The sequence below is a fragment of the Pan troglodytes genome, chromosome 6, assembly GCF_028858775.2.
Source record: "Pan troglodytes isolate AG18354 chromosome 6, NHGRI_mPanTro3-v2.0_pri, whole genome shotgun sequence".
NCBI lineage: Eukaryota > Metazoa > Chordata > Mammalia > Primates > Hominidae > Pan > Pan troglodytes.
Genome location: NC_072404.2, coordinates 157357116 through 157379995, shown reverse-complemented (window position 1 = coordinate 157379995; position 22880 = coordinate 157357116). Strand labels below are relative to the sequence as shown.

The window sequence follows — 22880 nt, the reverse complement described above, 5'->3', positions numbered from 1 at the left end:
CTTTGCAACAATGTAAGGAGTACATGACCTATTCTGACTTCAGCTCATTCCTTCGTAAAAAAAAAAAAAAAAGAGCTAGACTTGGGAAAAAAAATTCTGAGTTTCCTTTCAGCTCCAACATTTTGATTTTTATTCTAAGCTATGTGTTTTAGTAAGATTATTTAAATAGTAAGATAGTGAATATTGAGAGTGATTGTTATACTTCCTTTCTTCTCCTCCTCCTCTCCCTATGCTCTGTGACTCAAAGATACAGATACAGATATACACAATTTGAATATTTGTCACCTAATAATCCAAGTGTAAACAACTCACAATCCAGATTCCATCAAACTCTACTTGATTGTGAAAAAGCTCAAATTCCTTTGTCCACCAAACAGCACAGTTGGGATTGGTATAATCAGGAAACACACTTTGTCCAGGCCAGACCTTCAGGAGAAAAAGAAAAACACTGGTAAGAGTAAATTAAACAAATATAGACTAAAGGAAAGTATTTGCAAAGAAATTCCTAATATGATCACAGCAACCGAGGTACCCAGGAACATATCCTTTCTAGTTAAGAAGGTGCGGTGCTCAGAATACTTAAAATAAATGCCAGGGTCACTCGAAGAAAAATGCATTCCAAAAAATGTTTAAGTCCTTAATGAATAAATTCATGGATAAAGGCATTGTCTAACTTAGTCATCTTTAACTCTCTACACTTCTTTGTTCTTAATTCTGGGAATAGTAAATGGGGGAAGAGCATTGTGTAAATTTCAGCTAGTCCACTATAAGCTGTGGATTCTAACATCATTTACTTTTCTCTCTTTCTTTCTTATCCAATTTCCCCCAGACACTATACTCTGAAAAGGTCATCAGAGGCCTTAGAAGTGAACAAGCAGATAACACCTTCCTGAAAAAACAAGGACAAACAAACATTTGAGAAAGAAGTGGGTACACTTGTCAAATAATGCAGGAAAATTGAGTAAGAAGAGGTATGAAACAGTTCCGCTGGACTTACCAGTGAGAAAGTAACGGGTGCTTTTTGCCAGAGCGGTATCAGGGAAGTGAGGGGGGAAGGAAGGAGACCACAGTCAGCTGCAGAGTGTGTGGGAGGTGAGAAAGTGGACACTCAGTGTGTGAGCTGTTGTTTAAAGGGACTTACTTGGCTGTGAAGGGAATCAAAAAGCTACGATGGCCGGCTTGCACTTGGGCATGAAAGGGCAGAGGAGAATTTATCCCCAGCATATATAAATATACTGAAAATGTACAATAAAACAATTACATGCACACACACACACACACACAGACACATTCACACACCCCTATGCAGCCCCTCCACCAGCCTCCAGCCTTCCCATTAAGTTACCTCCCCAATGAGTGGAGTCACTCCATCTGAACTATTCACCCATATCTTCATATCTGAACCCCTGTCATATGGGCCATAGGGTTTACTTGAGGAAGAGTTGTTGGAGATGGCTGGATCCTAAAAATAGGAAGAATACAATGAACAAACTAGCTGGAAACCGGAGGCACTGAAAGGAGACTGGGAACTGGGGGAGAAAGCAGGAGAGATGGGTGTATGATACGGAGGAGCAAATACCTAATTTGGTGGAAAGAGGGCAGTACATACCACAATGATGACAAGCTTCTGTCCATTATTGTGTAACTCGTTGACAAATTCAGGGAAGCCTTTAAAATCCACTGGATCGTAAGTGAAGTCCCTTCTCTCATCCATATAATCAATATCAGCATGCTGAACATCCTGAAAGAATATACAAAGTCCACAATTAGCACCTAGGAATTTCCATAGTAAAATGAAATCAAATTTTCACTGTTATTATTCAGGATAAACAACAACTCTGTTCTGGGTTCTAAATAGAGTTCTTAATCAGTTCCTGGCATCTGAGTACTTCTTTTCCAATGTTGATTTCAAAAACACATGACTGGTTGGTTCCCTAGGGCTTGGCCCCCTCCCTGCCATCAGGTTAACTGCATCATCCAATCCTTGCCTGGCACTCTGGCATTAAAAACCAATCAAGCAAGCAACACCAATTATGACAAACCCCTAAGACAATCAGACATATCCACCTAAGAAATGACCTAAATTTCACCCTATTCACAAGATAAAGAAGGGAAGAGACTGTCTCTCTCCCACATCTACCTCATTTTACTACCCCACGTTTTATTTTGTTACTTCGCTTCTACCCCACATCTTTGTTGTTTATGCTATCCCAATTTTACCTGTATAAACAGTGAAGCCCAGAATAAAATGTACCCTTCTCTACAACCTAGGTTTGTCTCCAATGGAATAGAGTGGGGGAGAGAAGAGGATTATTCTAGAAGACTACTGAGCTTTTCCCTTTGCATCTCTTGTTAAATTTCACTCCCAATAGTATCCAATATCATAGGTACATTCAAACTTAGCCATTCAAAGTACAAAAATGTTTTATTACATGTCCATACTATATCCTTTCGTTCACTTAAATGTGACAGATTTTGACATGTATACTGAACTCAGGTAATAGTGTTCAATTCCCTGTCCAAACACTCCCTCTCACATCTCACACCACTAGGCAGCAGTAATAGTCCAATTCTTCCATTTCCTGGATCACTTAAAAAGGAAATGTCTACCTATAAGTAAGGAAAATGGCATAAAAAAAGAGATGACCACTATGATGTTAGAGATCTGGGCTTGAAAACTAGTTCCCCTAGTTTTCTAATATTAAATGGGATTTCTAATCTTAAATGGAGTCCTTTTTTTTTCCCTCAAGACTGAGTCTAGCTCTGTTGCCCAGGCTGGAGTACAGTGGCACGATCTCAGCTCACTGCAACCTCCACCTCCAGGGTTCAAGTGATTCTCATGTCTCAGCTTCCCGAATAGCTGGGATTACAGGCACCTGCCACCATGCCCAGCTAATTTTGTTGTTGTTGTTGTATTTTTAGTACAGACGGGGTTTCACTGTGTTGGCCAGGCTGGTCTCGAACTCCTGACCTCGTGATCTGCCTGCCTTGGCTTCCCAAGTGCTGGGATTACAAGTGTGAGCCACTGTGCCCAGCCAATGGAATTCTAATAGTAAAATGGAGTTGCTGAGATAACTAAAGAAGGCATGTAGCACACTGCCTGCCACGAGAGTTCACCACGTTGTAGCACTCATTATTATGGTGGCTGTGTTAATTGTCCTTTGGCTCAGTCCTGCTTTTACCACTTTTTCTGTTATCCCTCCCCCAACCCACACCCACATGCATAAAAACACGTCATGCTGGAGAATGAGTAGTGGGACTCGCAGCCAAACTGAGAGTGCATTCATCCACCCAAACATCTTTATCTGCCCTGACTTTCTGCTTCCCCCATCTCTTCAGTGTTCCTAGGCTTTTTGAATCTCAATTCCATTAAGCACTTTCTTTTACACATCATATTTATGGACTATCTTTCTGCCAAATTACAAAATGTCTACTGAAGCTCAGCTTCAATGGCAAAATGACCACTCTAAAGAGAAAGGCAAATTTTGCTTATTCCCAATTTAATAGTAATCAAAATATCAATGTAAAAATACATTGACCTGAAACTTGTATTATTTTTCATATCCATGTAGTCACATGCAGTATTTGTTCTGTCATCAATTACCTATGTGGTCTTGGTCATAGTATTTCCCCTGATAGCCTCAATTTACTATCTGTGAAAAAAAATGATGCTAACCCAGATGGCTCATGGTTGTTCCAGCAATATAATTATTTTGAACTAAATTCATGGGGTCTAGAACTACTCCACTTCCTCAATTCCTCTTTAAAGTATCTGTTAAAACATAGGTAGGGAACCTGGGGATCTGCATCATTCATGACCTGACACTAAACCTAAGAACCTAAGAATTTAGACATGAAATCTTATGCCAGAATCTTAGAGGAATTTCTGAAAATATGATACAACTTTTATGGTAAGTCCCTGCCATGACACTTTGGAGTCAAAGCAAACCAAGAACATGTGTAAGGCAAGAAAATCCATACTGAGAAGCATTAAAATGCTACAATTCAAGCTAAAGAGACAAATGCCTTGAAAACTCAAATAAAAACACCTGTAAAATGTAGTCAATACAGTAAGCACAAAAAAAGTTTACTAATAAAATACATGATAAGAAAAATAGAGACAAAAACAGATTGCCCCCCAACACATAATTATGGTCTCCCAATCTATTTTATACTATTTCAATCTATTTCATGTCTATTTCATACTATAAAGAACAATGGTTCCTTGAAAAAATTACTGGTCCAACAAAAAAAAATGTCTAGTATTCTGAATATCTAAAACTCCTTTCATTACCAAATAAATAAATCAATTAAACTCAGGGAGAGAAAATATAAACAGTTTTTCTTTTTCTTCAAGGGAATTTCTTTACTTTTGGAGAACTGTTGAAAACCTTGCTTACATAAGGGAGCTGTGTTGCGCGATTTCTCTCCACGACTTCCCTCATGTTGTCTAAGGTTCCATATTCATAACGACTGAGGTGAAATCCAAGCGCCCAGTAGGAGGGAAGGGCTGGCCGCCCAATAAGCTGAAAGAAATATGTGAAGTGAAAATTAGCAAATACTCTGTTTTTAATAAAAATTTTTTGAAGCATTGCTTTCAGAGCACCAAACATAGTCCATTTCCCAATGCACTGATTCATTAATGTTAGAATGTTAGTCTATTTTTCCAGCCCCTTCATAAATGTTTGAGGGTAGGGCCATGTTTGGGGCACCTTTATATTCTCTCACCTTCTTATAACATAAAAATGCTATACAAGTTTCCATTGCATATATGAAATCTGTTCTTTAATATATCAAATTTGTAACAGCAGATTTTGTGGGTCACACTTGCACATGAATTTTACTTTTTTAAAATATTTGCTGTTTAGGATTTCCTGAGTCATAATCTTGACATCCTAAGTTTACCTCTAGATATTCTTGAACAACTTGCTCTGGAGTGTTTCCCAAGAACACATAGAAGTCGAGAATGCCCCCAATGGTGCGGTAAGTGATGGCTGGCGCAGGCTGAAGGACAACCTCTTGAAAGGTTAAAAATGAAGAAAATAAAAATCAGAATTGATTCTTGAATAGTAACTACCAAGTTTTAAAATAACGCAGGATCACTAACCATGTGAACATTAACAAGGTGACCCTACTGCCTCACATTTTGAATACCAAGGGAAAACCCTGACCATCCAAGTCCACCCTCACAGCACACGGCAGCCAAGGCATTTTTTCTGTGACAGATTTTAATAATACTGACTGGAGTGTCTTAGTGTCTTGTGCCAGGCCCCAGGTTCTGGGGAAAAAGCAGCCAGGCTTATGAAGGGGTCCAGAATAAGCCACTGTGACATAAAAAAATTATTTTGGACCGAAGGCATTTAAGTTGCTGAAATCCCTGATGTGCTAAAATCAGAGCCTCCCAAAAGAACTCAATAAAAAGCAATTGTCAGAAATCTGCTCCAAGGAGTACCTCTAATCTTCTCTGAGACAACAGGCACCATTCCCAGATAAACAGTGTCACAAGACTATCACATCCTCCCACCTACTCTCCTAAGGGCCCGTTTATCTTTCCAAAACGTCATTTGTTCTCTCCTAAGTGTCTTTCCCCATTCCCTTTCACCTATTAATTAAGATGGTATAGAAGCCCCAAGTTCTAATCTCTGCCTTGAGTTACTCATCACTGAGAATTGCTGTGTGTATGTGCATTACATGTGTAAATAAATTCTGTCTTTTCTATTGCTAATCTACCTTTTTGCCAGTTTAATTTTCAGGCTCCCAAGAATTAACCCTAAGAGGTTAGAGGAAAAGTTTCTCCTCTCTGACTTTCATAACCACAGAACATGTCCCACTACATATCCCATCATTATTGTGAGAATATAATTCAACTAGACATGGAGGTAACTATCCTCAGTGAATCTCACCTCAAACAAAAGCCAAACTAAAAAATAAAGTCAGAAATTGTATCATAAATTCAAAACCCTTCTATGTGCCAATCACCATTCTCAAAAGTTGTGTCATTACCTTGATTCGTATCTAGAAATAAAATGCCTCAAGAAATATTGCAATGTACTCTTTGGTCATAGGAACAACTCATACAGAGTATCTAGGATCTTGTGGCCTTTCCCACTAAGTCTGACTCATCTTATTTTCTGGTTCGTTTCACCTATCTAAAACTATACAGTCTTTCTATTATATTATTTCAGTCTATTCTTAGGTTATTTGGTATTTTAAGTACCTTAGGACCATCTAAGATTCTATTAGAATCGTCTTAGATTCATCTCTTAGATGTCCTAGAATCATCTTAGATCATTTAGAGTGCTTCTCGGATATCTGTGGTGGAGAATCAGATCTTTATTTTGTTTAATTTCCATTTCACTGCAAGCTGATATTTTCATAAAATAATATGAAAATGAATTACTAGAAAAAGGTTCATGTGTGCATGTGGAGGCTACAGCATTGCTTACTCGCCATTTCTATACTCATCTTACTATAGACCTGAAACAGTCTGTGACCCATTCAGGGACCACACTTTGAGGAGCACTGATTGAATCAATGACTCTCAATTAAGAAAAGGTATGGATCAATACCCTATGCCCACCATCAATCCTGGGAGATTCTGATACATCTTCTCTTCCCCTGTGGCAATTCATTGCCACTGGGATCTACTGACTACAGGGCTGAAGACGGAGAAGAACACACCGGTGGAAACTATCTCAGAGTAAATTATAGGGAAGGGTGAGCTCCTTAACTTGATAATAGAAAATATTCCAACAGAGGCCACCAGATTCAGGAAAATCATAAGTTGAAGAAAATCCCCTACTCATGGCTACCATGGATCAACAGGTAATGAAGTAGGGATAGCACAATTAGAGAATCTATAAGGCCCTCCCTACACTATGGCTCAGTCACTCTTAAAGGGATCCATTCCTTTTATCATAGTGCTGTAAGAAAGGGACTGAAAATCACTCTTGTGCTTGTTTTTTTCATGAATATTCCTTTACCCATGGCATTGCTGTTCATCAGAAACACCCCAAAGGACAATCCACTAGCATCTTCAAGGCACAAGAAGAATGTCTGCGCACCATACAAATTAGTTCCGTTCTGCAGAAAGATAATTAAAAACCAAAATTTACAACTAAGAAGTCTCAGCACCACACTGTGGGGCTGGTTTAGGAAATCAGTCTTAATCATGCAACTAATTGACAGGACATTCAGGGTCATAAAGACACATTTTTAAAAGATGGGGTCTATATCTAGTTGATGTTAACCAAGTGAACTCATGTTTTCTTACAGAATGAGCCAGCTATTATCATTCATCTAGAAGGAATGTGAAGGCTGTGGTATTTTTTAGAAGGTAAGAGGATAGGAATTTTTTAAATGTAATTCAAAAAAACTGCCCTCTCAAAGAGGCCTGTCTTAACCTGACTTAACCTCATCAGCAGAAGCTCCATCAATATGCTTTAATATGAATCAGGTAACTAGATGGAGCTCTAGTCTAGGCTTGTCTTCGAGACTCCAGAACAGGAGTTCTCAACCTAGACTGCACCCCAGACCAATTAAAACAGAATCCCCAGAGGTAGAAGCAGACATGGCTGTTATTTGTTAATTTCCCCAGGTAACTTCAACATGTAGTCACATTTGATAACTATTGCTCTGGAAAAGTGTTTCTCAAAATTTGGTGTATCCACAAACTACATGGGCATTTTAGTTAAATGCAGATTTTTTTTTTTTTTCAGACAGGGTCTCACTCTGTCGCCCAGAGTGGAGTGCAGTAGTGTGATCTTGGCTCATGGTAACCTCCACCTCCCAGGCTCAAGCAATTCTCCTGCCTCAGCCTCCTGAGTAGCTAGGATTACAGGTGTGTGCCACTACCGCCTGGCTAATTTTTGTTTTGGTTTTTATTTTATTTTATTTTTTTGAGATGGAGTCTCGCTCTGTCACCCAGGCTGGAGTGCAGTGGCTCAATCTCGGTTCATTGCAAGCTCTGCCTCCTGGGTTCACGCCATTCTTCTGCCTCAGCCTCCCGAGTAGCTGGGACTACAGGCACCCGCCATCACAATGCCCAGCTAATTTTTTGTATTTTTAGTAGAGACGGGGTTTCACCAGGTTGATCTTGAACTCCTGACCTCAAATGATCCACACGCCTTGGCCTCCTAAAGTGTTGGGATTACAGACGTGAGCCACTGCTCCCGGCCCTAAATGCAGATTTTAATTCAATAGATGGAAGAAGGGACTGAAAGCCCACCTCTCTCACACGGTGGTTCCCCTGCCACATACACACTTTGAGAAGCAAGGATCTGAGGCTCCTTAATGAAACAATTGTCACCAACTATTCCTAGGTAAGCTGCTCTGACTTAACAGCTTTTCTGCTTTTCTGATAGGCATATGTACAGTACAGAGCCTGGGCTTAAAAATTACACAGAGTAGGGATTAGATTCTTCCTCTGTTCTTACAAACTCTTTTTTTTTTTTGAGACAGAGTCTCGCTCTGTCACCCAGGCTGGAGTGCAGTGGCGCGATCTCGGCTCATTGCAAGGTCCACCTCCCGGGTTCAGGCCATTCTTGTTCTTACAAACTGTTTTGCCTTGAGCTATTAATTTGGCTTCGCTGGGCCTTGGTTTTGTCTAACAAGAAATTATTATATTTTCTAGACTCTATGGCTAAATAGATATATATACACACACATGTATGTGTGTGTGTGTGTGTGTGTGTGTATATATATATATATGGCTAATAAATTATTGCTGTAATCTCCTTTCTTCCATCCATTAATTCTGCTTAGTCAAGAAAGCCCAGTTGGGCACAGTGGCTCACATTTGTAATCCCAGCACTTACGGGAGACCAAGGCCAGAGGATTGCTTGAGTCCAGGAGTTTGAGATCAGCCTGAACAACATGGCGAAACCCAGTCTCTACAAAAAAAATACAAAAAAAATTGGCCAGGCATGGTGACACGCCCCTTTAGTCTCAGCTACTCCAGACACTGAGGTGCGAGGGTTACCTGAGCCCAGGGAGGTTGAGGCTAAAGTGAGTCATGGTTGCGCCACTGTACTTCAGCCTGGGTGACAGTGAGACCCCATCTCAAAGAGAGAAGAAGAAAAGAAAAAGAAAGGCCCTGAACAACAGAGTATTGCCAAATCCAGAAAACAATGTTACTTCAAATTTTAGCAGTCAAAACAAAGTGGAAATAAAATAAAACAATAACAACAAAACTCTGTCTATTCTTTCACTACCACAATCATTCTTTATACAAAAAATGATTGTTTTAGCTGAGACTTTATCCTATTGTGATGATAAACCTGGTGAGTCAGTGATTAAAGGTGAACCTAAAAATATGGAGATCACAATCAACTGTTGTTGAGAGTACAGATATTAATAATATCTTCTCCATATCTGGTTAGGAAAATATGAAGGAGTTGGCATTTATTGAGCACCTTCTTTCTGGCAGCCATTCTTCTAGATACGTTACATGTATCTGTTCATTTCATCCTCACCACAACCCTATTGAGATATTACTTCCATTTTATAGATAAGAAACTGAAGACAGAGAGGTAGGTAACACCCAGAACCACGTAACTGGTGAATAGCAAGACTAGAATTCAAAGCCAGGTAGTCTCACTCTAGACTCTTACTCTTAAACACTACACTGTAATAACTAGAGGTGACCTTTAAGACTGAGACTATGATATTCAGTGGAAAGGGGCCCATTTGAAAGCTTACTCCATTGGGAGTTGTGTCTCTGTTAAATATGGGCCAGGTCTTCCAATTCATATCATGCCGATACTGCTGGTGCACATGCTCTCCCAGGCCATACACGTTAGCGCTAGGCAGTCGAGTGGAGAGCTGCAAGAACTGGTCGGCAAACAGTAGGGGCCCAATGCTCGAGTCAAACCTAGACACAGGTGGAGAACACAAGGATGGGTGAGCAAGCAGGGTGGAGAGAACGTAAGGGCTTAGAAAAGCATCCTTTATATCTCAGTGACTCAATAGCTCCCATTCATTCAGTCCCATTTGCCCTCCTGTGACATTTTTCTATGGAAAACAAGAGATCAGGACTCCTTGAAGAAAGGGACCATGTGCAAATTTCTTGCATTAGTCTCCCAGACCAGACAGCCTACTACATGACCAGAACACTGTACTTACGATAGGAGATGTTCAGTAAATATTTACTGGTGGACAGCTGGTTATATATTATAGACGGAGGGAAATAAAGGGAAAAATGAAGAGAAAAAAATGATTGTGCAAACAGAAGAAAGAGAAAGAAAGCCAGAAAAAAATATATACTTTAGAAGGTAAAGGGTCTGGTCACCAATAATGGGCTCACAACCTTCAGGAATATTGTTGAAACACCCCCTTCTTCATGCTTACAGACCTCCCTGTAACCTTCCTACTCTGATCCTTAGATAGGTTTCCAAAACTTACAAAACACGATTGTTGCTTCTTCTGGTCACTTTGATGCTAAATGGCTGTCTGGAGATTTCAACTTGGTAGGTCAAAGAAGAAGCAGCATTTCCACTGAAGGACTGCACGTGTTCGTGGGGCACTTCAAACCTATTATTGGTTTGGTCAGTCAACTGTGCAGAGATAGAAATAGAAGGAAAGCCAAAATAAAAACTTGTCAGAGCTTCCCAATATCCCTACTTATGATACTGGAATCAGGCACTGATCAAACTGACCTCATATCTTAGGTAGATGTACTCATTATGTTACCAAACTCAAATGGTTCACCTTTGGGCATAAGTTAGTCTTTAGGTAGAGACATACACAGCACATCTGCAGAGATGGATTGAAAGCTGTGATACTTCCTTATTTTATCTTCCTACCACATTCCACATGTTATCTAGAGTAAATGAATGAAAGCCAAACTCACTAGTAAACTGTAATACATATTCAGGAAGTTATCACAGTAAAGGAAGTTATTCTGTATATGTCTTTAACATACAGGTGCTAATTAATAATAGCAATATAGAAAAATACATCCAGTAGCAAAATTTTCTATAATGTAGTAACTGCACTCATCGGATAGGGAATAAAAGTCTCTCAAAAAAACTTAAAAAAAAATAAACAAATTACAACCTTAAAGTGGAAACGATTAGATGTCTGATATTCTGCTGTGAGAAGAACATTGTCAACATTGCTTCCAAACACGGGTGAAGAAGGCAGATTTTTCAACCGGGCTGTGAATCCTAACACAGGAGAAAAAAAGGTTTTCATAGTTGACTCTGCAAATTCTCAAATAATAGCTACATAAAAATTATGATACATGGGGCTGGGTGCAGTGGTTCACACCTGTAATCCCAGCACTTTGGGAGGCCGAGGCAGGTGGATCACAAGGTCAGGAGTTCGAGACCAGCCTGACCAACGTGGCGAAACCCCATCTCTACTAAAAATACAAAAATTAGCCGGGTGTGGTGGTGCATGCCTGTAATCCCAGCTACTTTGGAGGCAGGAGAATTGCTTCAACCCCAGAGGTGGAGGTTGCAGTGAGCTGAGATCGCACCACAGCACTCCAGCCTGCATGACAGAGTGAGGCTCCTTCTCAAAAAAAAAAAAAAAAAAATTAGGATACATGTCAAAGGGATTGATGAAAAACCTTTATTTCTCAAAAGAAGGGAAAAGACAGATATACACCCCATCATATGCACATACTATCTATGGCAGATTCTGGAGCTAGATATCATCATTACATTTTGTAAAAATCTATGTCTCTCTTCTACAAAATCATTGAAAACCTCCCCCAATAAGCCTAACACTCATTCCACAAGCCCATCAGTCATTCGGTGTTAATTAGGTACCCTTTACATTCTCGGACCTGACATACATATACATAATTCCTTCTCAGTTATTTTCATATTGCATTACAGGTGATTATATCCATTGATGCCATCTCCCTAATTAAATGGTAAACCAGGTGAAAGTTGAGACCTTATTGTAACAGTCCATCAGGCCAAGAGCATCTGAAAGGGGAACATGCCTCCTCCTTTATACCGAGAGCCTCCCTAAAGTGTCACCTTCTGCTATCCTCTAGAATGGTCATCATTGTCATCATTATACTCTGCATTTTTTTTTTTTTTTTGAGACGGAGTCTCGCTCTGTCACCCAGGCTGGAGCAAAGTGGCACAATCTCAGCTCACTGCAACCTCTGGCTCCTGGGTTCAGGCGATTCTCCTGGCTCAGCCTCCTGAGTAGCTGGGACTACAGGCACATGCCACTACACCTGGCTAATTTTTATATTTTTAGTAGAGATGGGGTTTCACCATGTTGGCCAGGCTAGTCTCAAACTCCTGAGCTCAGGTGATCCATCCACCTCGGCCTCCCAAAGTGCTGTGATTACAGGCATGAACCACTGTGCCTGGCCTATGCTTTGCATTTTAGAGTAGGAGGAAGAAGAGGGGCTATTCACTCCATGAACACTTATATTGACTAGTAACTTTCACAACATGTTTATAAAATTGGAATTACTTCTATTTCATAAAAATAACATAAAATTAGAGTTGGAAGTAGTCTGAGAGGTTACCAATTTCAAATCCCCCACTTTAAAAGGGATAAACTTGAAAACAAAAATGATCAATGATTATTGCTGTCATGAAGGTCCATAAATGGGGAAGTTGGAAAGAGGACATGGTCTCTCAACTCCCAAGGCAGAGAATAATTTTTCCTTGGTGCCCACATAGATTCTAGTCCTTGATTAAGAGCAATGACCACCTTCTGTCACATGTGGTTATATGGCCCCACAGAGCAGAACTCTGCAGGCTTCCCCTGGGGGATACAGAGTCAACCTCCAGAGGGTCTGGACCTCCTGCATCATGGCAGACTCTGGCTTACCTGCATTTGTGTTGACAAGGTTGCCCTCCATGTGGTAGCTATGATTCTTGGAATAGTAGCACCAGGGAACACTTACAGCTCCCTGGGGATTCCAGCAACAGCCACGTTGGTCACATGTGGCCTGAAACAAGAGGTTAGTCAAAGAAGCTCCATTTAGTTGTAGAACACGATCATTTATAAAGCACGAAACATCTAATTTGAGACTCTGGTATCAATAATTTCATTTTATAAATAAGGCAACTGACATTTAGATAAATTGTGCCATATACCAAGCAATGGCAGAGTTTCTACCCACAACCAATTTCTCTGTCCAGTGTCCTTCTTATGTAACAGTATGGGAAGCAAAATGCATTCTATAACTTTTATCACAAAATAACTCATAAATATATTTAAATAGTCTAAACAATAATATAGCTATATCACCAGTAATCCAAAATTACAAATGGAGCTTCATTTATATCGGCTTTGACTTTTAAAAATGAAAATAAGACTTTGCAATCATCTGTATTCTGAAGCTTTCAAATCAAACTAATGTTGTTTTGACTTTTAAATATATACCTTACATTTATATGGATTATACATATGTGAGATATATGACATGTTTACAGTCTCTCAACTCCTCCAGAGGCAGAAAGTAGTCTTTCTTGACACCCAAATAGATTCTTACTTAAGAAAGTTGTGTGCCTTCTAACATAATTAATGACTGAATCAAGTAGAAGCCAAAATGAAGGTAGTTTCTTTCTCACACCAACTAATTTGGGAGAAGCAACCAAGTTAAATACAAAAAAGGACAAAGAACTCTCTCCTCTTGAGTGCATGCTGAATCAAGTGATTTGCAAGTAATAGAAACCAGAGAAAATAATGAGATGCTGCTTTCAAGATTAGATCACAGAAAGATTGAAGTTTCTGTCTTGCTTGCTCTCTTTCACTTTCTCTGTTGGAGTCCTCGTTCTGGGAGAGGCAAGTTGTCACACTGTGGAGGGGCTCACATGGCAAGGAACTGAGGGAGGTCTCCAGCTAGCAGCCAGCAATGAACTGAGGTTCTCAATCCAACAACACCTGAAGAGCTGAATCCTACCAACAATTGCATGAGTGAGCTTGAAAACGATCATCCCATAGTCCTGGAAGACACTTTGACTCCAGCCTTCCAAGAGACACTGAGCCAGAGGCACCTAGCTAAGCCAAGGTCAGATGTCTGACTACAGAAGCTGTGAGAAAATATTTGTCATATTAGGCCATTAAATTTTGGAATAATTTATTACACAGCAATAGATAACTAATACCTCCTGCCAGATAATTTTACAGATGAATTACCTTTGGCCCATGGTGGTAAAGCTTCTCCGAGGTAAAGTGACCTGCCAAAGGTTACTCAGCTATTGAGAAGGCAAGAACAAAACTTAGTTCTCCTACTATCCATTTCTTTTTTTCTATACTCTGGGTTGAGTATCTCTAAGCACATTTTCAGGAGAATACAGCCTTCCAAATGGTCAGAAAAATGTTTTGCTTAGTTATACAAACAATGAAATTTAATCAAATGCTGTTTTTTACACTAATAGCCAATATGAGGGATAAACAACGATGTCCATATGTGGTTTATACTGCTGTAAGATCAGGTTTCACTGTGAACTCAACCTCAATCCATGGTTTTGTCTTTGTTCTTGTAAAACCCACTCAGATGAAACCTCAGCATAAAAAGAAAAAAAGTGTTGAAAAGGGTGTTAAGCATAATGGTTTTTGTATACAGCCCAGAGTTTAATAATTTTTCCATTAAACTGGAAAGGACAAAGATCAGAGTGGCCAAAAGAGCAAGGAATGCAAACAGTCTTTGTTGGCCAACTCAAAAATGCCAGCTTCTACAGTAGAGCTGAGCCATTGCAAGAAGTGGGAAGAGACATGGTGCAAGACCCACATAATAAGACAAAACAAACTATGTAAAACCTAGGAAAATAGATTTAGAAAGAAACTACAGAAAATGATGGCATGAACAGAATTAGGGCACACAAAAAGAATTAGGCCGAGGACACAAAATGCCCCTTTAAGTTGGATATGAGAATTAAAAATTTAAGAGAAACTGCCAAAATAACATAGAATGTGTAACTACCAAAACAGTACTGAAGAAAAATTGTTAGAGTTGTGGGGAGTGTGGAAATCCTCTATCCAAAAAATTAAGAAAAAAGACATGTTTATGAAGGAGTAGGGGTGGGGACTAGCACATAAACAGAATGAAGAGAAGGCACAAAATGAGACCTTAGGAAGAATGTGTCATGTCAACTATCACATGGTTTAAATATTTAAAAGACAAAGATAGTCAGATTACATTTAAAGAAGTAAGTCCAACTAAATGTTTCTTATAGTTTACACATCCTAAACTAAAGCTCACAAAAGCGCTGAAAGTAAAGGGGAAAACACATATGTAAAAAGAATGCCAGCTGGGTGCAGTGGCTCACGCCTGTAATCCCAGCACTTTGGGAGGCAGGCAGATCACTCGAGGTCAGGAGTTTGAGACCAGCCTGGCCAACATGGTGAAACCCCATCTCTACTAAAAATACAAAAATTAGCTGGCTGTGGTGGTTCGTGGCTGTAGTCCCAGCTACTCAGGAGGCTGAAGCAGGAGACTCACTTGAACCCAGGAGGCGGAGGTTGCAGTGAGCCGAGATTGTGCCACTGCACTCCAGCCTGGGTGACAGAGTGACACTCCATCTCAAAACAATAAAATAAAATAAAAGCCATATTAATATCAGGCAAATAGACTTTAAGTAAAAATTCATTATTAGAGAGACATAGAGTCAGTACATGATGATTAAAGTTTCAAGATATTACAGCTCAAACTGGATATATACCTAATAATAAAGACTCAAAATATATACAAGAAAAGTTTAAAGAATCACAAGGTAAAATTAAGGGAGACAGTACATAACAGAATATTTTAAGAACACCCAGAGTAATTGATGGATAATGTACATAAAAGATGGAAAGATATGTTACTTTTTATATAATAGCTATACAGGCTCTTTCACCAACACGAAGAGGAGGAGTGAATAGAATTCAGAGATAGAGACAAGCCAGATACTAAAGACACTGCTTAAGAGTCAATCAAGCTCTGCTCTACCCCAATCCTCTCCTCCTCCAATTCTCAATGCTTCTTAACACTTAAAAGAGAAGGGAAGAAACAAAGAAAGTACTTTATGTCAAAAGCAAACACGAAACATAAAGGATAACTACAGCCCAGTCTTATCCATGAACATAAATGCAAAAGCCTAAAAGAAAAAGCACACAAAGGATTAATAACAGAAATCAGTACATATTAAACGAATAATAACCAAGTGGTGTTTCCTCCAGAAATAAGGAGATCCTTTAATAATAGAAAATCTACTTGTGTAATTCATTAAAAAAACCTCACTTTAAAAAGTATACCATATAATCATTTGAATTCATCAGCTATCATAATAAAATTTTTAGCAAACTTGGAATGAAAAGCAACTTCCTTAGTTTGATCATGGATATCCACCAAAACTGTACAACAAGTATCTTACTAAATGGTAACATATTAAAAGGATTCCTTTTAAAATCAGAAAAAAAAAACCTAAGTGATCCATCACTATGATTGCTTATAATTTAAAAATATATTGGAGGTTCTAACAATTCAAGAGGACAAGAAAGAAAAATGTACAAGACTGAAAACAATGAAGCCAAATCATCCATTACTTCCAGACAAAATATTGTCTCAGTAGAAATTCAAGAAAATTTATAGAAAAAATAGAATGAATAACTCAATTATTATTATATTAGATTCTTTTTTTCTCTTCTTAAATCTATAACTTTTTGTTTTTTGCCTTTAGGCTTTTAGTCTTCCTGGAATTGTTTTTGAGATACAATGTAATATGGGAATACATAGTTATCAAAACATAAGTCACAATTGTTGATAGGCTTGACTCTATTAAAATGTAAAACTTTTGTTCATCAAGACAGTATAAAATAGATGAGCAAAGCCTCTTAACAGTAAATATTTGCAACATATATGATAAGAATAAGAATCCAGAATCACATGAATGAACAAACGGGAAGACTGTACACATCAAGAAGATAAACATCTCAATATAAAATCGGGCAAGACAGAAAAATTCACAGAAAAGAACTAAATGAGAGATGTTCACCAATATTAGTATTCAGAAAAATTAGCACTGAAACCACAACAGAACAGTATTTTATAATCCCCAAATGGCAAAACTTTAAAAGACTGTCAATTCCAAAGAAGATACAGAAAATGACAGTGAGATGGTAAATCGGCACAGCCACTTTGGAGATCAATTTGACAATGTCTAGTAAACTTAAGATATATATCTAAAATCACACAGATGCAAGTAAAAAAAACTTACAAAAATATTCAGAATGGGACTGATGTAACTTCAAGATATTGAAGAAAAACTTTTTTTTACTGTAGAAAGAATGATTTTGATTTATTTTTGCCATAAAATTGACATATAATTTTATACAATTGTGTACCAATTTTATAGCAAAATAAATGAACTAGAGATATCTATCAACATAGTTAAATCTCACAATGTTAAGTGCATAAACAAAAATGCATTTTGTTTATAGGCTGTATATATCTATTATTTACAAGTATACATAGAAGTAGTAAAGGTTGAAAGGAATGCATGGTAAATATCAATTTCAAAAGTGTGGTTACCTCTAAAGAGGATGGAGGAAAAGGTAATAATACAGAAGGGATAAGCGTGAGGGACTTCATCTCTGCTGATAATATTTTATTTCTTAAGCTGGATAATGGTTATATATTTTTGTATATCTTAAATATTTATTAATAATTATTTCAAAGAAGTTAATGCTGTATAGAAAAAATCAAAACCATTGTGAAAATAAATAATAGAAAATAATATAGAACTGCCTATTTTTCCAACTCCCCATCTTTTATCAAGTCCCAAACGTGTCATTATTTTTCAAGCTTTCATATACTGGATTACCAAGAAGACTATAATAATCATGCCTAACAATATAAAAACACAGACTGAAAACATTCCATATTTTGCCAAAGTCCCTTCCAACATAACGACCTACAGAACTGCTGAAAAATGTACAACTTTGCACATTGTGTCAAACATATTTTACTATATTCTCAAACTATGGTCCCTTTCAGAATGACCTGGAAAATTCAGGAAAAGTATAAAAGCTCAGGCCTTATCCTCCTTCACTGAAGCTGGAGTGCTAAGGATTTTATTAGCTCTCTACGTGATGCTAATACAGAACAATGTTCGAAAACCGCTGCTCTAGACCAATGGTTATTAATCTTAGCTGCACATTTGGATCACCTGGCAAATTACAAAAATAAGCAGGCCTGGGATCCACTCCTTAAGAATTAAATCAGAATTTCTGGGACAGAGCCTAGGAAATAGAGAAAAAGAGAAGCAAACAGAAAGTAGTAAAATGAAAACCACTAAATGATAATCCATGATTCCTACTGCTACAGGAAACCAGAGAAGCCCCAGGTGCTTGTGGGCTGACCAGTGTAATGGGTAGAGAGAAGAACCAGAAGAAACCTAAAGGAATCTGTCACAGACTTTCTCTCCTAACACATTTTCTGTAGTAAGCATGTGGGCCTTTTAGTTTTAAAAATACTTTCTCACATATTTTTATATAAAAAAGAGAAATTGCCACCCTATATTCTCAAAAGCCTATTCTAAAGGTGAAATCAATTATCAACCAGAAACTTTCTCGAAAGTAATTCCCTATGTCTTTCCACAATATGGGGTGAAAATAATTTATTGATAAGATTACAGGCGCCTTGAAATGCATCAACCATTAGGGCATTAGGAAACAGCAGATCTAAGATTTAAAAAAAAAGAAAATCAAAACTTCAGCAACTGCAGCATTCAGGAAAGAAAGAGGGCAAAGTTGCAAGGACAAATGCAAGCTGGTTAAAAGGACATGATCCCAGACTGAGGCAGAGTCAGCTTGAGTGAGTCAGTGGCATCAACCATTTCCTGCCACTGGAGGGAACAGGAGGAGCTCCTCACAATTCGCATTAGACCTCAGTCACTCAACTCTGCCACCCACCCTATTCCCAGTGCTGACTCCTCTAACCTGTGCCACTCCATCCTGCTCTGTTCTGTATTGTCCAGGTCACCACAGCCTTCACCATTAACAGCAGCCTTTATGCTACTCTGAAAAAAAAAAATAAGCATTCCTCTGCAGTTGTTTAAAATGGCCATCAAGTTCTCTTAACACACTTTGTGTCAAGAGGTGGAGTCTGTCGCTGTTCCTATTGAAGCTGGGCCGCCCTGAGACTGATCTGATCAACAAAATGCATCAAAAGTGATGCTATGCTGGTTTAGGTGTGGTATTTAAGAGAACTGGAAGCTTTTGCCTCTGTCTCTTGCAGCACTGAGCCACCATGTAACAAGTTCAGCTACCCTGCTGGAGAGAGTACCAAGAGAGACTCCGTGACTACATGGAGGGGAAGAGGGTGCAGTCAGTCTTACCACCATTTTCACCAAGGTACCAGGTATGTGAGTAAAGTCATCTCGAAACCTCCAGACCAGATCGGCCACCAACTAAATACCACCATATCATGTAATCCCAGTAAATGCTATGTGGAACAGAACCATTCAGCCAAACCCTGGCAGAATCTCTGACTTACAAAATCACCAGATATAATAAAACAATTGTTGCTGCAAACTACTAAGTTTGGGTAGTTTGTAATTCTGTAGACAAATGGAGAAGCTTGCCCTAAGAAAACAGAAGTCTAAGAAAATAGAAGACTTAGAGCAATTTCAGTTAGACTGGTGCTTTGGCTGGAATGTGCCCCCTCCAAAATTCACGTGTTGCCAGTATGTTAGTATTAATAGGTGGGGCCTTTAAGAGGTGATTAGGCCATGAAGCCTCCTCCCAGACAAAGGGAATTAGGTGCCCTTATAAAGGAGACAGTGGGCTGTCTCTTGCCGTCTACCTGCTGCCATGTGAGGATGCAGCAAGAAGGTCCTCACAAGATGTCAGCACTTTGGTCTTGTTCTTTCTAGTCTCCATCCATAACTATGATAAGTAAATTTCTGTGTTTGATAAATTACTCAGTCTTGGGCATTATGTTATAGCAGCACAAAAGAACCTGATGTTGTGAACAAAAAGGGTGGAACCAGAAAGTCTCCACATGAAGAAAATGAGTAGAATGAGACAAAGTATCCCATCTTCAAATAGAGCAGGAATTTTAGAAGTTGAAAGCACTTGATGATAAAGGAATTTCAAATCACCTTCTATTCATCAAAATGTTCTCTAGCTGTTTTTATGTGCAGCAAGTTGGAACAAACAAATGAATAAAATTAGTCTCGACTCTGTGAAATATCTTAAATGTAGGCTATTTTATAATATGTGCATCTTGAGTCAGGTTTTGAAATTTAGCTTGTTAGGCTGGCCACTTCATTTAACCTCAAGGTGAAGTCTAACAGCAAAGACTTCTTAAAACAAAGTTGCCACCTCTGCCATTCCCATAATCCAGTCTTTCTAGTCCCCCAAATCAGACTGTGGTGAATTTTCAGAGAAACATATTTCAGAACCTTAGAGATCACTATTCTAAAATATTTTGAGGTTAGTATAGTGTTCAATAGTCATTTAATCGAACGTTTAATGAGTATGTTTAGCTGAACACATACTGTCTCATTTTACTTAGAAGGATTTCACAGTTTATAAGAAAATGTGACTTACTGATCAAGTCAAAGAGCTTTCCAGAAGCAAAGCTAGGACGGAGTAACTCAATAACCTGGCTCCCCTTACATCCTTTCACTTGTCCAATGGCTACATTATCATTTCAAGGTGCCAAACATAAACTTAAGTCTTTTAAGACTTTAAGTTTTTATCTGGGCTCACTGATCTTCCTAGCACCATATAATGGCGATTAACTGATGTTGTGTAAACACAGAGTAATTTAAAGGTGAAGACTCACAATGATCTTGGCAAAATGCAATACCCTTGCTGCTATATCATAAAACATGATCCCCAACATATTGATAATAAACTGGAATTTGGAAAAGGATATCATAAGCCAAATAAATGAGTAATACGTAGACAATTACCAAATGTGTTCGCTGTAAAAGATGACAAAGCTTCTGTTTAAGAAATATGGTAACCTCTCAAATTATTCAGATTACCACTTATGTTATTGTTATCCTTGGAAATCAACTGTGAATTTCTCTCAGCTTAATTACTCTGCAACGTTTACTTAGGGCATGCGGGTTTATCTTTAAGCATGTAACCTGCTCTCCCATGTTTACACAGTGCTTTATAGCCCTGAAAAATCAAAGGATTTAAAAGTATTAACTATCATTTCTTTCCTAAGCTGGATATCTGGAATTTGATGAAATATTCCTGCTCCCTGCCATCAATGGGATCTTTCAACTCTGAGTTCTGGAATTGGGGATAAAAGACTTCATCAAGAAAGTGGAAAGGATTTTAGAATTCAAAGGTTTGGAATAAGTGTAGACAGTTGTCTTTAAAATCTGCATAGAAGTATAGCCTAAGTGAACCTATAGAGGCACAGAGGTAGGGTCTTAGATGATAGAAGACAGTGTTTGAACTTGGCTCAACGTACAGTAATAAACCACTATATGTACTGAAGTTGGGTAGAAATAATAACAAAAGTTGGATGTAAAAAAGAGAAATTCTAATCTCACATGTAACGGAATGGATAGGAGAAATGGAATTCAGAAGGGATGCCAAGGGGCACCTGGAGCAACCCAAGCATGAGGAAATGATGATCTAGGGATGGCTGCAAGAATGGAAATGAAATGCCTCTTCTGGAAATTATTGTTAAGGAAAATATTTTAAAATACATGGAATACTGGCCAAAGGGATAGAAGGGATGAGCCAAGCAGAAGTTCTGCTGTTTCTGCCTCAAGAACTAGAAGCTTAATAGAACTACTAGCAGAAATCTGGTAGCTGAGAAGGAAAAGCAGATTTGGTGAGGCGGTAACGAGTTCAGCTGATATGATAGGAAGGAATTCAGTGAAGATGCCCTCCAACCAGCTTCAAGCCCAGAACTAAAGATCCGAACTAGAGTTAGATAATCGAGTGATCTTTTTTCCTAAGATCCATGAAGGGGACTCCTAGAGTCCATTCTCTCCAAAGAAGAGTCTCCCAAGAGTACTCAGGGTGTCAGGGTGGCTTGATACATTACTTCCTCCTGTACTGGAAAAGGATTCCCTCTCATAACTGGGAGAATGAAACAATGGTATTTACAACCAAGAATCATCTGCAGAGAAAGTTATTCTTTTAGTTCTTTTACATATAATCTTGGAGGACAGATGATAAGAATCATAAAATTATATAGCAATAGTTTCAACACCAGAACATTCTGCCTAGCCTATCTGTTGTGTTCATAACTTCTTCCCACCATCCTCTTTCAGCTACATTCCCTTTAATGTGAACACCATACAAACACATCATTATCCATAGCCTCAGCTCTCAACAACAATCTGGATCAGCATACAGCTCTCAGGATTCATAAAACATACAACAAAAGTTCTAAGATGTATCTTCTACAAGAAAATGAATCATTGAAAGTGCCAGTATTTCTCTCTGGCTGAGCAAAAAAGGAGCATGCCAATTAATAAACGCCAAGGCCGTGGAGTAATTCAGTTAGATATGACATGTAGAAAAGCCAAAGTTCATTTATTGAACTTCAATCTTGATACCACAGTATTTATCAAAAGATCTTACAATAAAGCACCAAAGAAACATTACTATGGCTGTACTGAAGTGCACCAATACCCAGTGACAAGATGGAGTGTTGCAGTAGTGTGACATACTGAGAATGTGATAATCTAGGTGAGCTTCCAAGTAATGAGTGAGCTATTGAGTACAGCTCGAGTGAGCTATTGAGTACAGCTCAATAGAGCTATTGAGTAACTTGCACAATATGACAGGGAAAGTAAATGTATGTGCATCAACTTTCTGTAAATTTGGCACATCAAACATAGGGTGTGGGCAAGTACTTTATAATCATCATAATCAGGTGGACTTCAGCCGATAATCTAGAAACACTGGGCTAAGGTAAATGCCCAGATGTCTGC

At 38.5% G+C, this 22880-nt stretch overlaps 1 protein-coding gene across 3 annotated transcripts in view; it reads right to left on the bottom strand.

Moving 5' to 3' along the window:
- MGAM (maltase-glucoamylase) overlaps positions 1-22880 on the bottom strand; it is a 116108-nt gene that overhangs the window by 72914 nt on the left and 20314 nt on the right. For all 3 annotated transcript variants that reach the window (XM_016958281.4, XM_016958280.4, XM_063815698.1), the window contains 10 exons: positions 12805-12925; positions 11056-11165; positions 10402-10553; positions 9700-9871; positions 6984-7083; positions 4906-5018; positions 4401-4526; positions 1610-1741; positions 1346-1462; positions 313-426 (listed from right to left, as the gene is read on the bottom strand). In XM_016958281.4, coding sequence (XP_016813770.3) covers positions 313-426; positions 1346-1462; positions 1610-1741; positions 4401-4526; positions 4906-5018; positions 6984-7083; positions 9700-9871; positions 10402-10553; positions 11056-11165; positions 12805-12925 — 1257 coding nt within the window. The remainder of the gene's footprint in view (positions 1-312; positions 427-1345; positions 1463-1609; positions 1742-4400; positions 4527-4905; positions 5019-6983; positions 7084-9699; positions 9872-10401; positions 10554-11055; positions 11166-12804; positions 12926-22880) is intronic.